The sequence below is a fragment of the Alosa pseudoharengus genome, unplaced genomic scaffold (assembly GCF_046254945.1).
Source record: "Alosa pseudoharengus isolate Yale_2024_CS ecotype anadromous, Long Island Sound unplaced genomic scaffold, YU_APseudo_1.1 YU_APseudo_1.1_scf_22, whole genome shotgun sequence".
Lineage (NCBI taxonomy): Eukaryota > Metazoa > Chordata > Actinopteri > Clupeiformes > Clupeidae > Alosa > Alosa pseudoharengus.
Genome location: NW_027468680.1, coordinates 31,499,173 through 31,514,053, shown reverse-complemented (window position 1 = coordinate 31,514,053; position 14,881 = coordinate 31,499,173). Strand labels below are relative to the sequence as shown.

General features: G+C 43.4%; 1 protein-coding gene across 2 annotated transcripts; it reads right to left on the bottom strand.

The window, feature by feature from the left end:
• Window positions 1-2,300: 2,300 nt before the first annotated feature.
• On the bottom strand, window positions 2,301-9,539 carry zbtb42 (zinc finger and BTB domain containing 42). Of its 2 annotated transcripts, none has more exons than XM_076299730.1 (2): window positions 9,410-9,539; window positions 2,301-8,030 (listed from the first exon to the last, which is right to left on the bottom strand). In XM_076299730.1, the coding sequence occupies exon 2, from the start codon at window positions 8,014-8,016 to the stop codon at window positions 6,289-6,291; it is 1,728 nt and encodes a 575-aa protein (XP_076155845.1). In that variant the 5' UTR covers window positions 8,017-8,030; window positions 9,410-9,539; the 3' UTR covers window positions 2,301-6,288. The 2 variants fall into 2 exon arrangements, with proteins under 2 accessions (XP_076155845.1, XP_076155844.1); XM_076299729.1 differs by lacking the exon at window positions 9,410-9,539 and adding an exon at window positions 8,444-9,164.
• Window positions 9,540-14,881: the final 5,342 nt, after the last annotated feature.

Genomic DNA, 14,881 nt, shown 5'->3' with positions numbered 1-14,881 from the left:
ACAGATTAACTGTTTTTTTTTTACTAGTGTAAACGTGTGGTGGCATGATCCCACTGAGACAGTAGTTTCCTTGAAAGCCAAAATGTCTGATGGCATCCAGGAGTGAACATTTTTGGAACATCTCCTTTGTTAACCCCTTGAGAAACCAGATGTGCAATCCAAAAGAAGAGAACCCTAGGTTTTATCAACTAATTATAACTATTATTTCTCTTTTTCACTAGAACATCTAGATATAATAATACATATTACAGTGCAGTTAAACATCATTTTAAAGGACCAATTTAAATGTGTGTGCAGTTCAGGAGTGCTGTTGTGAACTGGTTTTGTGTGATGGCATTGTCCCCTTGAGGCAGTGGTCCTGTTTCTTTGAAAAAAAAAAAAATGTCTCAGATGACATCCAGGCTGGAACATCGCTGTTTGTTCTTTTTTCATCCTTAAGAATGTGTATGCATGCTACTGTGTTTGTGTGTGTATGTGTGATTTGGTGTGTGTGTGTGTGTGTGTGTGTGTGTGTGTGTGTGTGTGTGTGTGTGTGTGTGTGTGTGTGTGTGTGTGTGTGTGTGTGTGTGTGTGTGTGTGTGTGTGTGTGTGTGTGTGTGTGTGTGTGTGTGTGTGTGTGTGTGTGTGTGTGTGTGTGTGTGTGTGTGTGTGTGTGTGTGTGTGTGTGTGTGTGTGTGTGTGTTTCTCGGTGTATCTATGTGTTTGTGTGTGTGTGTGCTACAAGCACCTCTCATTTTCAAGTGTGACCACCTGTCTTTTGTTGGCAAATAAATAAATAAAGAAGTGAACACGGTCGAGCACCAGCTGTCTCGGGTGCCGTGAGCAGAGGTCAAGGGCTCCCACCGCTGGCCTTGGGAGGTGAAGACATGCAACTTTCCACTTCACTTCTTCTCCAAAGTCTTCCTATTACCTGGGGACTGCATGCAAATATCAAACCATACAAAACAGCCTCCATCCCTCCTCCCTCCCTCCTCTCTCTCTCTTTTTCTCTCTCTCTCTCTCACACACACACACACACACACACACACAAACAGCTAGCTGGAAGAGTGGAAGGAAGTCAAGCATCTGTAAAGGTCTCCATTCAGTTATTACAAATAAACTGAGGGAGATTAAATATGTGAATATGTTAAGTGTACATCATACACATGTTAGACTTTTTATCCACTAATATTATTGCAGCAGAGTGTCGTAACTCTTCTTTCACTCAGTGCTTTCGAGCATTGCCTCTCCAATCACTGTCAACGTGTCCTCACCGTCATAATCCCATATACACATTTAAGAGTTTATGATCTGTTTGACACTGATTGAAGTTGTAAGGCTTATATATATGGGTGTGTGTGTCAACTATACAAACGATATATACAATAGCTTAGAACTGCACAAACTATATGCCATTTATTGTTTCTATTCACCCAAATTAATAATCTCTCCATCGTCCGATGATTCATGATTGTCATAGCGCAATGAAGCGTTTAGGAGCTACATCTCAGACCCATTTGATGTAGAACTGTTTCAAACATGTGAGCACCTTGTGTGCATGTTCTATTCTTTCATTCCTGTGGTTCTGGCATGGCGGGCCTGTGTTTCCACGTTGTCTGTTTGTGTCCCAAAAGTGAGAGTTGGTTTGCTTGGAGGGGGTTGGGGCTGGGGGAAGCGGACAATAGGGACGACCAAAGTACTACACCCCGGACCCCGAACACAATGGAGTTCGTAGGATGAGGCAGAGGCTGGGATTTTTTTGGTGATGGTGGGGGTCGGGGTGCTGCCTTGTCCCCTGCTGTTGTGGGTGAGTGTGAACTTTGTGGGGGGAAGGGGGTGGGAACTGCACAGGCGAGCAGCTGGATTTCTTTTAGATGTTCAGGGTGGGGGGAATCATTTGAATCGTGCTCTGGAGAATGACAACGGAATTGGCTCAGATTCCAAATTAGACATGCATTTTTCGGTTTTGTTTTTCTTTCTTTGTTTGCCTGCTTAATACAAATTACTGCTTGGTAACACACTCTTGACTATACACAGCTATTGAGAGCAGGGTATTAGATGTTAACTCAATTTTTCCCAAGTCCAGTTGCTGGAAATTCTATTGAAATATAATATTTTCCCCCGACTTCAAACCAATGTATCACCTGCACCAGACGGTGTTGTTTTCTCTACCAATAACACAGATATTTTGTAAGTAAACATTTTTAAACACATGTATGTAAATAAACACAGAATCTACAATATGATATAATTAGACTAATTTGTAGCTATCTATTTTTCACGGTGTAATTATTTTCAATGAAACACACACACACACACTGTCACAGAAAATGATCTTTTAATGTATGCACATTCTAAATAAAAGACCTAAATGGAGATTGTCACATTTTCACAGCACACACACACAGGCACACGTCAAAAGAGCTAACAAAAAAGCACACACAATTCCAGATCATCAAAATCTATCAAGTGTCAAATCAAAGAGATTGTCATCTATGGTTTCTAAAGCACTATCACTGAAGCTTTTGATTCCTATAAAATATACCTTTCTTATTAAAAAATTATATTAAATCTAATGGCACTTCTACAAAGTCTATGAAAAAAGTTCTGCATTTAGTAGTATCTTTCATTTTACAAATCAAAATTGTGAGATACAGTAAAATTTTGCACAAGGAATCAATAAATATTTTTCTGATTATACACAATTTCACAGTCTGAACCTGTAAAAGACAATATTCCAGTATTAATGCATACTAACATTTGAATTCGACTCTAGACCGTAATACATTTTCAGAATTACACATCCATGCAGTCGAAAGGGGGAGGTTTTTCCTCCAAACCTAAACTTTTCCATCTAGGATTCACCACTTCCAGAAGCACAGGACTCAATGCATAACGTTGGCTCTTGTGACTGTTCCATGCTGGTGTTTCTCTTCAAACCCTACCCATACACAAAGAGAATGACAAGGAGAGACCAAATAGGCCTTGCTGGAGTGGTTTGTAATATGTAATATAGGTACTTTCTACCTCAGTAATTTGATGTGACATCTATCAATTAGGACATTTCGGTCAATTAACTGCTAAAAAAACAGTATGTATATGTGCGGTCTGTGACATTTAACAACCATGAAGGGCTGTCGATAGGGTTGGGTGAACATATTGTCCACCTTGTGTCAACGAGACATGGATGCTGTCAAATGATTCTAGAATTATAAATAGAATTGCATTAGTTTTGCAAAAACAGAAACAGTACAGTGTACTCATTCACACTGCTTCGGAATAGCAAAATGCATACATCAAGAAGATGACCGTCACAATCTCTCAACAAGAGCTGTATGAAATGATGTCTTATTTTGAGTTAATGAAAAAGACAAGACAAACTACATTCCTCCATGTTCAGCTTCGATAAATATACAATGTGACATTCATTTGATATCATGAGATTGTTATGACCAGAAAAACAACACATACAACTGAAATGCATGGCAAGACAACCAGTGACTGAAGGGTATCCTTTTTCTCTGTTCTCTTCATACAGACTACATCAAATACTTTAGAATTGCAACAAAGCCAAATCACAATGTTTAAACTGATCCTTAAGTATACAAACAAAATAAAGGGGGAAAAAATACTATTCTACAGGGGCTTTTATAAAAGTAAATGTGCAACAAAATCAAGAACAACAAAAAAAAAACATATGGTTGTGGGGGTGCAGTCCTGTCTGTGTGAATAGGGGAAAATAACAGAAACATACAGTACTCTTTCTTCTGCATCAGTCATTGCCTTCTGTGCTGACACACATACGCTATGCACCTGCATAAATTCTCCCTCCGTACATTTCTCACATACCAGCATAATGGTCAATACAAAAAAAAAGTGCAACGCGAGACTTGATTCTCCTTCAGTAGAGAGACGGAGTGGGGAAGACGCACGATTCCTTCAAGGAGAAATCTGAACAGGCGATAAACAGGAGAATGAGCAGTAGCTTGAATTGTTGGTGGGTGCTCGGTGGAACATTGGAGTGTTGGCACCAAAGAAACACCACATCCTTCACACAAGGCAAAATAAGTAGTTCTAGGAGTTGTATGCCACTCAATGCTGCTCATCAACCAAATCAAGGCATAAACAAGAGGGAGGACCTCTCAAGGAAGAAAACTAAATCTGAGAGTCAAAAACACCTTTGATTTAAAGGATTGCGAAAAGGTTATTGAGAGGCATCTTTTTTCTCAACTCAGCTTGTGTCTGACACACCAAAAGACAAAATTATTTTGATAAATAAAATACATATTTACATTAAATATACAAATAGTTAGAAATAGCAGCCTACATAGTATCAGTGTCAAAACTACAGTATGTATGCTCAAAACAAGTGCTTCTCAGTATCTTGTGAGAAAAAAAATCATTTAAGATAGCTTCTGGTTTTGTTTTTTAACATTGGACAAAAAAGTTACAAAACCTCACTTCATGAACACAAACAGTAACTACACCTGTGATACAAGGTTGAAGTGACCCCATTTAACAACTGAAATAGTACCAGCAAAAGAAACAAGCTCTCTAAAACTTCAAGAATTTAACAGATAATAAAAACCCTGAACCAAATAAAAAATACTAATAAATAATCCTAATCAAGTTTTCTCAGGAGAGATTAAATCATACAGAAGTTGGAGTTTTAGTGCTACCTGCTTTCATGCTGATGCATACAGTATATGTCCGAATCAAGTAAGAACCAAAGAAAACAGAAAAGCAAACAACCTTCTATGACTTCTAACACCAGAGACCCAGTCAATCAAATTATTCACTGATGAAATCAGTTTCACCATCCTGCCTGATCTTGTTTCACATTCACCCACTTCACAAAAGGGATGGAGAGAGAGAGAGACAGAAAAGGGAGAGATTGAAAGAAAAACAAAGGAAAAAAAGTCTTAGACCAGTAAGGTGACCCCACAATACATCAACAGGACAAGCGAGATGCCACTGAAAGTCTACCCATCTGAAATGACCACATCGTGCAATGACATGAGCTCATCTGCGGTACAGTAGGGCACAGTGCAGTGCTTCCTGGGGAAGCCCAGAGTCTTACAGCACTTGACTCATGTGCGTGTCCTTTAGCAGCACGCCGCCCAAGCCAGCTTATTCACAGTACAGACCGTACTGTTGCTCCAGTGCAGACCCGGGCCAGATGCAGCCCAGATGCATGCCAGAGATGGTTGCCATCTCCTCTCTGTCGCTTACAGTAGGCGATAAAGCAAAACTTGCCATGTTTTTTCTGACAAAAGCCCTATCGCTCAACAAACTCTTCCACTTCCACCTCCAACAGATGTTCAGCAGTCGATTTCAATACAGCACAAATAAGAGGCAAATCTTTCACAGAGCCGTCATGGCAAAGTGACAGTCCTGATAAACTCCCTCCCATCTTAAACAAAGCAGGCGCCTCTTACAGTAGATATGTACAAAACAAACAGATCTGGTCCTGCTGCAAACGGAGTTACTATTATATAAATAACAGAATATTTTCTGATGTGCTAACAAAGGTCTGTCAAAAATGACACCTCCCAACATTCTAACAAACAAAACAAATACTCAGTAGTTGTCATACTTCAGACTTTAAGCTGTCTAAAGTATAATGCAGGGATCCTAGGCTTGGACTGTGAGCTTTGTGTCATGAATGAGAGCCTACAGGCTGACCACTGAAAGTTCTGCTGCTCTGAAAGGTTGTATCATTTGCTCTTTGAACAGAGTGTGTTTCTATATATACACACACAACTCATTTGTTTTCTCTCATTTCAAGCTCAGGAAAAAAACACAGCTCTCATGGGAGAAACCACAAGTGCATCCAGCCCTCCAGCATTTCCATTCATTCAGCATACAGAGGTGACAAATAGATATTTGAGCCCAAGGCCAAATCTCTCGACTACCATACATTGTCTATTATTTGAACCATGCAGATGCCCAGGCGAAAAGAGAGAGAGAGAGAGATGGAGACAGAGAGAGGGAGATTAACACCGTGGGCAACCACTAATTAAACACACTTATGTGCATTAGAAATTAGCAAAGCCTCACTGAGCATTAATGCAAAAGGATGCCCCTCAGTGCTCTCAAATTAGGCTACGTTTTCATGTGCAGCAACAGCAGGAGATTCAAAGAGACCTGTACAGTAGCATAGAGTAGTCTTGAGTGGATACAAAGACATATTTGTCATGTTGATATTGTCATGGCACGAGTGCTATTTGTTTTGTTTGTGTATATATATATATATATATATGAGTGTGTTTTTGTGTGTGTGTTGAGTTGTTTCGGACTCCTCGGTGCCTAGCCGATGGCGAGGGTCTTGACGAGGCCACAGTGAAACTTGCGGATGTGTCGGTAGAGGTCCCCGGACTGCGTGAAGCGCCGCTCGCACCACTTGCAGGCGTGCGGCTTCTCGCGCGTATGCACCACGGCGTGGCGGCTCAGGTTGTGCGAGTACTGGAAGCTCTTGCCGCACTGGCCGCAGGTGTAGGGCTTCTCGCCGGAGTGCGTGCGCTCGTGCCGCTTGAGCGTGTACATGCACGAGAAGGTCTTGCCGCAGAGCGAGCAGGTGGGCACGGAGCCGTCGGGCGAGAGCTTGGAGCGCACAGCGCCGTCCTTCTCGCGGAAGTGCGAGCTCAGGTGCAGCTGGAGCACGTGCGGGCTGGGGAAGACCTTGCTGCACAGCGGGCACACGCACACCTGCTGGCCCGGCGGCAGCAGGACCCCGCTGGACGTGGAGATGTCCGAGGACGCCAGGTCGTCCTCTTCCTCCTCCTCGCTGTCCCCCAGCAGCCTCCTTCCCCCTCCTCCTCCTCCTACCACCAGGCTGAGACCCACTCCTCTCCCCCCTCCCTCGTTGTCTGCCTCTCGGCCTCTCGCCTGGCCCCGCTCCCCCACTCCCCCTCCTCCAGCCCCCACCAGCAGCCCCTCTGCCCCCTCCCCCTCCATCAGTTCCTCCTCTGGGGCTAGCAGGGTGGCGTTGGAGCCGTTGTTGCCCGGGAAGAGGGCAGCGAACCCTGTCACCGCCGCGCTCCTGGCGCTATTCCCAAAGCGCTGGCCCTCCGGGCTCGTCGGCTCACTGTCCCCCTGCTCTGACAGCAAGTCTTGTTCGTCTTTAACAAGTGGCTCAGAGCCCTGCTGCTGGCTGTCGAGGGCCAGCTGTCCTGAGACATGGGAGGGGTGGAAGGCGTCGCGGCAGGCCGGCAGAGGCTTGAGAGACAAATCCAGAGCGCAGTCCATGTCATCCGACGCCCGGGACCTCTGGGAGGCCGCGCACGCCGGACCACTGACATCAGCTTTTGTTTTTCCAGCTGTTTGGACGCCGGCCTCGGCCTCGGCTGACACATAATTGACACCTACAAGGTCCGGGGACCTGGCGGGGTGACCGTTCGCCTTCTGCCTGCCCGCCACCACCACAGCAGACCTATCACAATCTGTGACAGCCGGCCGGCCCTCGCTGCTGTCCATGTCACAGTCGTCAGCCGGGGGGGCCCTCGGGGCGGGCTGCTGGGACTGGGGCCGCCGTCGTGTGCCCGCCTGTTTGTGTTTGCTGCTGCTGCCGCCACTGTGCTGCTGCGTCTCTCCATCAGAGGAGCTGTCCAGACAGCCCAGCGCGGCCATGCCTATGCCCATGCCCTCGCCCAGACGCTCGTCCAGCGAAGACAGATCCTTGTCTTTCAGCTTGCCTTTGCAGACTTTGACGATGTCATACATGTGAAGGTAGCTTGCAGCGGCCAGGACATCCTCCACTGGCAGGGCGCTGAACTCAAGCTTCCCCTCATACATAAATTCAAGGAGCAGGCTGAAAGCCGGGGCCGTCACAATGTCACTGTTCAGATGCACAACGTCCCTTTTGTCCAGCTGGTCCCTGTAGAAGAGGTGGAAGTACATGCTGCACGAGGCCAGCACGGCTCTGTGCGCTTTGAAACGCGCCTCGCCGACGAGAACAGTGCAGTCACAGAGGAAACCTTGGTGACGTTGCTGACTCAGACACTGCAGCAACTGGCGGCTATGGTCTGGGAACTCCATTCTTCCTTCATAACCTGACGGACAAAACAGGAAAAACTGGATATTAAATAAACGTTGGGAGGCCATTCAGAGTGCAGCGGAGGGAGCGAGCTATGCTGACGATGTTACAAGGCCACACAAAATGCCTAATTAAAGAATAGAACAAAATTAAAGATTTTACCGTTAGCCTTCAAAAAGCAAAAACTTTCTGCTTAAATGCATTGTATGTAATATGATCGGTACAAGACACTTGGTTTCTTTCATTCAAACTAATAATATACAAACTAATCCGAACAGTTCTGTGAATTAGAAAAGATTTTTCTTCACAATGGCTTAGAAGTCTCAAAGTCTTTAACAGACATGATATATGTTTTTTAAATTAGGAGTTAGAATGTAGCAACTCTTATAATAAACATACACTGTCGCTGTCCGAACGTAGGCTAGTTACCTTCCTCTCCGTGTTGCAACAGTCCGATTAGTTGATCGCTACTTTTTGCGCTTCCCATGGAATTGCATAAAGGACGAGGCAAGTGCAAGCAGTCGCACACACGCTACCACACGGACAAAAAAACGTTCGCTATTCAACTCTTCGTGTTTATCGGACATTCATGAAGAGACCGTTCATTTATCAAGCACGCACGCACACAGACAGGGCTCACATAAACGCCCAGCAGAGAAGCAGGCTCTCCAATCCAATCTCCAGCTCTCTTGCCCACCGAGCAAGGTTAGGGAGAAGGCAGGCGAGTGAGTAAACTGGTGCCCTGTTTGCTAATTACACTGCAAGCTGTGGAGTCAGCTGCTCTGACATCACCGCAGTGGAAACGCTACCTCCAGCTGTGCTCCCCCTTATGCCATATGTTACTTCAAATCTAGAGACTAGACGCCACAACTTGTTTCAGAGTTCCACCGAAGTAATGTCTCTCTTTCCATTGTGCGTCTGTCACACAGTAAGAAACTTTATAAATAATCGAGCAGCTAGTTTTCCTGCGACGTGAATCCAACTACATTGTCCATTACAAACACGCTCCGAGTCGACACTTTCGCGTAAACTAGTTTAAAGATTATGTGGTGATGAAGGGAAAGCAAAAAAAAAGACACCGAATATTAACACCTAGCCTACAAGGAATCCACTTCGATGTTTTCACTTTTGAAAACTTCTCTGTTTCATAGGCCAATATATTTCCTCAAACGCAAACAATTAACTTCAGATCGAAAACAACTAGGCTACAGGAGCTGGAACTGAACAGAGCGGCCGTAGGCTGCACACACTCATGAACCGGAGCTTAGTAAAAACCTTAAACAGCAAAGGAACTCGGCAACTGTCGCTGACCGCGACAACTGCAGTGCGTGGAGGTAGCAAAGGTATCCCAACTTTCAGCCCCTGTGTTTCTCGACGTTCGGACGCAATACTTACACAGAAATGCCAAGCCACAATAGTCCTCTACTGGTTCCGTCGTCCTCTCATGATGTGTTGCCAGATGTTGGCGTCTCCCTTCGTTTATTGAGCACAGTTCGACCCTGGCAGTGGGCAGGCAGCACTCGGTACTGTGTCAAGCAGGTTGTTAATGGTCCAGTCTCGCGATAACGCCGAGCACAATTGTACTGTACTACTGCATCAACTCACACTGTGGCAGTAGCTGTGTTCACTTCCAAGTTTCATGGCCACATCGGAACAACTGACCATTCTAAACTATTCGTGCTAATTGGGTAAAACGTTTGAATTTGGTGTTAGACTAGGCTACGCATTGAAGAATTTAGAAAGTTTAATTAAAACAAAACAATACATACAAATTCAATTGTTGTACCAGTTAACATTTTTTTAGGAGGGGAATAGACTTCATTGATGAGGTTGTGAGTGAATGTAAAAAACACCATTGCCTACAGGTGTCTCAATCAGCAACAAAGCTTTGACTCAAACCGAGATGAAAGCAACTAACTCTTTTCTCCCATAATGGATGACATCACCTGCTGTGGCTTGGCCCGGCCCCACCACTCCTTCCATGTAATCTACTGTATGTTTGAGTAGGCTAACTTGAGACCAGTAGGTAGGTGACTGCCCAATGAACAAAAAAAAAGAGACCACAACACAAACACTTTACACAAACTCTTTGAGTTTAACTAATTTACAGCTGCACATTGGTTTGTTTTAATGAGGAAAATTAATATATATTTTTCTCATGGCACAGGATTTCATGAAAGCCTTCAGCAGCCATTGCATACTTCCCTTTTAGCTTATTTAAGAGTATAATTAGTGGGCTTTTCTCAGACACTTCCCCCTCTCTTTTCATGCTCTTTGTTGTAGAGACTGATGTGTTTCACGTCTGGGGGGTGGACAGGGGAGGTAGGAGGGATCTTGTAACAGGCTGAAGACTAATCCCAAGCTGGGGCAGAATGCCCTGGCACCGAAGTATCCATGCCCCCCACACGCACACACCCGGCCATTGTTCCTTCTCCACAGTCCCCCACCAACTTCTGGAGCGGGTCCCTTACATATTAAGAAGCTGTTTATCATATAGAACAGTCCGCCATATTCATAGACAGGATTTGAGATGCTAACAGGGAGACAGAAAGAGGGAGAGAGAGAAAGAAAACGACAGAAAGACAGTTGTCTCCTAATGCACGCCTGTTGCTTAGCAGAAATGCACGGCTCCTCAGCAGGTGTGATAAGTCTCCCACGATCAGAGTTTGAATTTGAAATCCCCCGGTGGAATGTGGAGTCACGAAAGACATAGTACAACACATTTGGTATTTTATAACCTCCTTGGGCTTTTATTTACAAATCTCCAAACATCAGCGCTGCATATTTGTATTTATTTAGACAAATCAGAGGATCATGCAGTGAGGAATGTTTGGGTAGAATAGAAGTACTCTCTTTTGTTGAATTATACAGATGTTGAAGCCATGGAGTCTCGCCTGTGCTCATGTAAACACATATCAATGCCTAAGCTATTTTGAGGACACCCTGGCTAAGACCTCTAATTGTTAGAGCAGTTTAGACCCAGAGGAGACAAGGGGGCTGTGGGCTGCAGCTGCCGCGGTTGTTGCTCTCTGCAACTGCTTGGGTCACCTTTGCCCCGGGCTCCAGCTGTCGTTGGCTTTGAGAGGGCCATTTGCGGCTCCTCTTTGCCCCTGGAGACGCGTGCGTGCGTGGGGTTGGGCAGAGTGACGGGTGCAAGGGGCCTGGCTGGCCCTGGTCGTATGGGCGCTCTGGTGATGCGAGGCTCTTATCCAGTTGTGTGTTTTTTTCTTGTCCATTTTTTGTTTGCTGTTGACATTAAATTTCAAATTGCTGTGGCATCCTCCCCCCAATCTTTCTCCTAATGGTCTGCAGGACAGCAAACACATATGCAGCAAACAAAATGTCTATGATGTTCTCTTTTTTAGAAAATAATGACCTGTTTGTTTTATTTTCCTCTATAACAGCAGTGTTATCACTCATGTATTATACTGAACACCACAGAATTGATAATCATGCATACATTTCTAATTAACACACAGTAAAATGAAAAATGATAATTGATCACATCTTTCCTCTCATTAGTCTTTTATCTCTTTTATGATCAGATTTTAAGATGATAAATGCTATTTAACTAATTGAAAAATACTAAACTGCTGCAGTTACACTTAAAATTGTGTTAATTATTCCATAGCATTCTTCAATGAGACAAAGGACTCATTGAAAATACTAATATTGTAACAAGCAAAGGTGCTCTCAGTGCCTGCTGGACATGGAAGTGTATTGTCATTGGAGTGAGTGAGTGAGAACCAGGACATGGGCCTCTGGGCTTCTCTGGGCTGGGTGGGAGAGGGCGACTGCAGTGGTGGGGTGTGTGTTTATGGGTTAGACAAAGCAGTTGTTGTGTGCCCTGGGACTTGGGCTCCCGAGAGTGCCTCTGTATGCTGATGACTGCAAGAGGTTCTCACAGGACACAGAGAGTGAAAGAGAGAGAGAGAGAGAGAGAGAGAGAGAGAGATGGAAACAGAGCTTCCTGAAGGTTCATTCTCATTCTCTCTCCCTCTCTCCGTCTCTCTTTCTCTCTGTGCTCATCAATGGGTACTCCCCCCTCTGACCCGCTCTTTACTCAAACAGACAAAGGCCTCGCATTCCTCTGCAGCCTTCCAGGCCAGCCAGGCCAGGCTTCCTCCATGTCATTCATTACTTCAGGGTGCCTCTCTCCCTCCCTCTCTCCCTCCCTCCCTTCCTCATTCTCTCTCTCCCTCCCTTCCTCTCTCCCTTCTCTCTCTCTCTCTCTCTGCCACAAGCTGCTTATAAACACTCGATATGTGTCTGCTCGTTAAGATTCAGATGTTGATTGTTGAATGCAGACTTTTGTCTTCTTCCTCTTCTCTTTCTGGTGCTTCTCTCCATCACCAATACCATGGAATGAATTGAGGTGAATGACAAACGTGAGGCGCAATAGTAAAAACGACACTGAGCAGCCGTTCAACAATGGATGTAATCTCATTGTAAAGACGTCATAGTCCATCAGTGATGTAAACATGTCTTGCTTTTATGAATTATTTTCACACTGAAGGTTTTGTCTTCAATGGATTATTTGATTATCATGGGTAAACATGCATAGAAAACTCTGAATTCCAGACCCTGTATACACATACCTGGATATTTTTAAAAAACTGAAAATTTTCTATACGCATTTGGAACTTGCATCCACACATGAGCGTTTTAGCTCACTGAAATGGATTAAAAAACAAAAACACTTTCTAAAGTGCTTTACAACTTATCACACCTATGTGTACTGTATTTAGTGATAACCATATCGATAACTATAGAAATAGCTGTATGTGTCATTTGATGCAAAAAAAAGGCTTTGAATAGAGATTATTGGGTTTTGAATGCACTGCATAGTTTTGCATGAGACATCAGGTGTTCCGCATTTTACATTTACATTTATTTATTTAGCAGATGCTTTTTTTTAAATCCAAAGCGACTTACATACTTCAATTATATTAAAAGGGCCATTCTTCCCACAGGGGTTAAGTACCTTGTTCAAGAGCACAATAGTGTTTGTGAACTGTGAAGTTTTGATTTTGTGTAGATTTAATAGGCCTATATATTCTACATGTTCTACATTTGATCTTTCAAGAGCAATTAGGTCTCCTTGCAAAACTCCAATCCATATTTATGAAGATAAGCCTTATCAAAACACCAAAAATGTATCTACATCATGTTGGTATCTACTGTGGTCAAACAGTATGTCCATCTAAAGTGAAATGTGATATAATGATGGGACCAAAGTAATAAGAGATAATGCTGTATAAAACAGCACCGAGGGACATAGCACAGGTCTGATGCAAGTTTTTAGTGCAGCCCGAAGGCCTCAGACCGCTGACCAATGGGAATCAGATGCAGTCTGTTGCAAATACAGCTTCAGTAGGTTAAGTAACAGACTGTGTGTGTGTGTGTGTGTGTGTATGTGTGTGTGTTAGTGTGTGTGTATGTGTGTCTGCCTGCATGTGTGTATGTCTGCCTGTGCACATGTGTGTGTGTGTGTGTGTGTGTGTGTGTGTGTGTGTGTGTGTGTGTGTGTGTGTGTGTGTGTGTGTGTGTGCGCGTGCGTGCGTGCGTGAATAAGAAATTATGCTTACTGGCAGCAACAAGCTAAAAACAAGCTAAAGCACAGAATAAATACGACCCTTTCTGTCCTTGACTTTACAAATAAGCACAGACAAAAGAATAAGAAATACATTAAATTGTTTAAAAAGAAAAAAATATATAATCTGTAAATATCACATTGGCTATAAAGGAAAACACAGACAAACTATGGGTCAGGATTGAGGTTTTTAAATTGATCATCACTTTGCTGTCAGATAGTTTCAGACAGACAGAGTATTTTCCCAAGCCACTGTAAATCTTTGCATATTTTTTCATTGATGTCAGAATTTGTTAAAGATTTCTAGAAATGAATTAAGGAATTGCAGGATTATTTTCTTTTTTTTACAGTTTTTACAGTAGCATCTCTTGGTGCCCCCCCCCCCCCCCCAATCCCAATCCTCCCCCACCTTTCTTATGCAGCCCTTGCCACTTAATCTACTAAACCCCTCTTCTACTGCACTTTTTACCCCCCCCCCCCCCATAAATGCACAAATAGGCTGACACCAGACATAATTTCACTGCATTTCTTACTTCCAGTAACTATATGCATTTGACAATAAACTTCCTTGTATCCTTGTATCCTTGTATCTGACAGAAAAGATTGCACAAATGTCATCACATTCAGTAGGCTATTTTATATGCAACCTTGGAAGGAAGTAATTTATTATAGCTATGATTTGCTGTAAAACATGATAACAATTGTTAACAGTCACAGTATTTGAAAAATATTTAGTATATTAACATACGTAAACTTAGATGCATTTGAACAATTTGTCAGTTGGTTCAAAACTTGACATGACCAAAATATACCCAAACTATCTGAATCATATTGCTCTGTATTCTATGCTTAATGTCTTACTCATTTTTTACAGCATGTTTTATTACATTTTACAACACCGCATGGCAAGGGAAGGCATTAGTGTCCAATGGATTCATAACACCTCTTCAGTCAAAGATGTTATGTGGATGAAATCACAGTATTATCAGTAACAGAGTTACTGCATTTAAAATACTGGAACTTACCCACACTTGAACTACATGCAGTTAGTTTGCAGTATAGTGCAAGGAAAGGAGGATTTATCAAGCAGAATAAATAATGTATGAACTCAAAATCTCTAGAAGTGCTGCAAGGCCGTAGTGCCAAACGTAGCTGTCCTAAAATCATTTGAACCTATAGCCTCTTGGGGCTTATTGCTTAATTTACTTTGTCGTTGCAAAGTTGCCCCCAAAGGCTATGCTAATTGATATTCAGTTTATAATGCATTTTCCGGT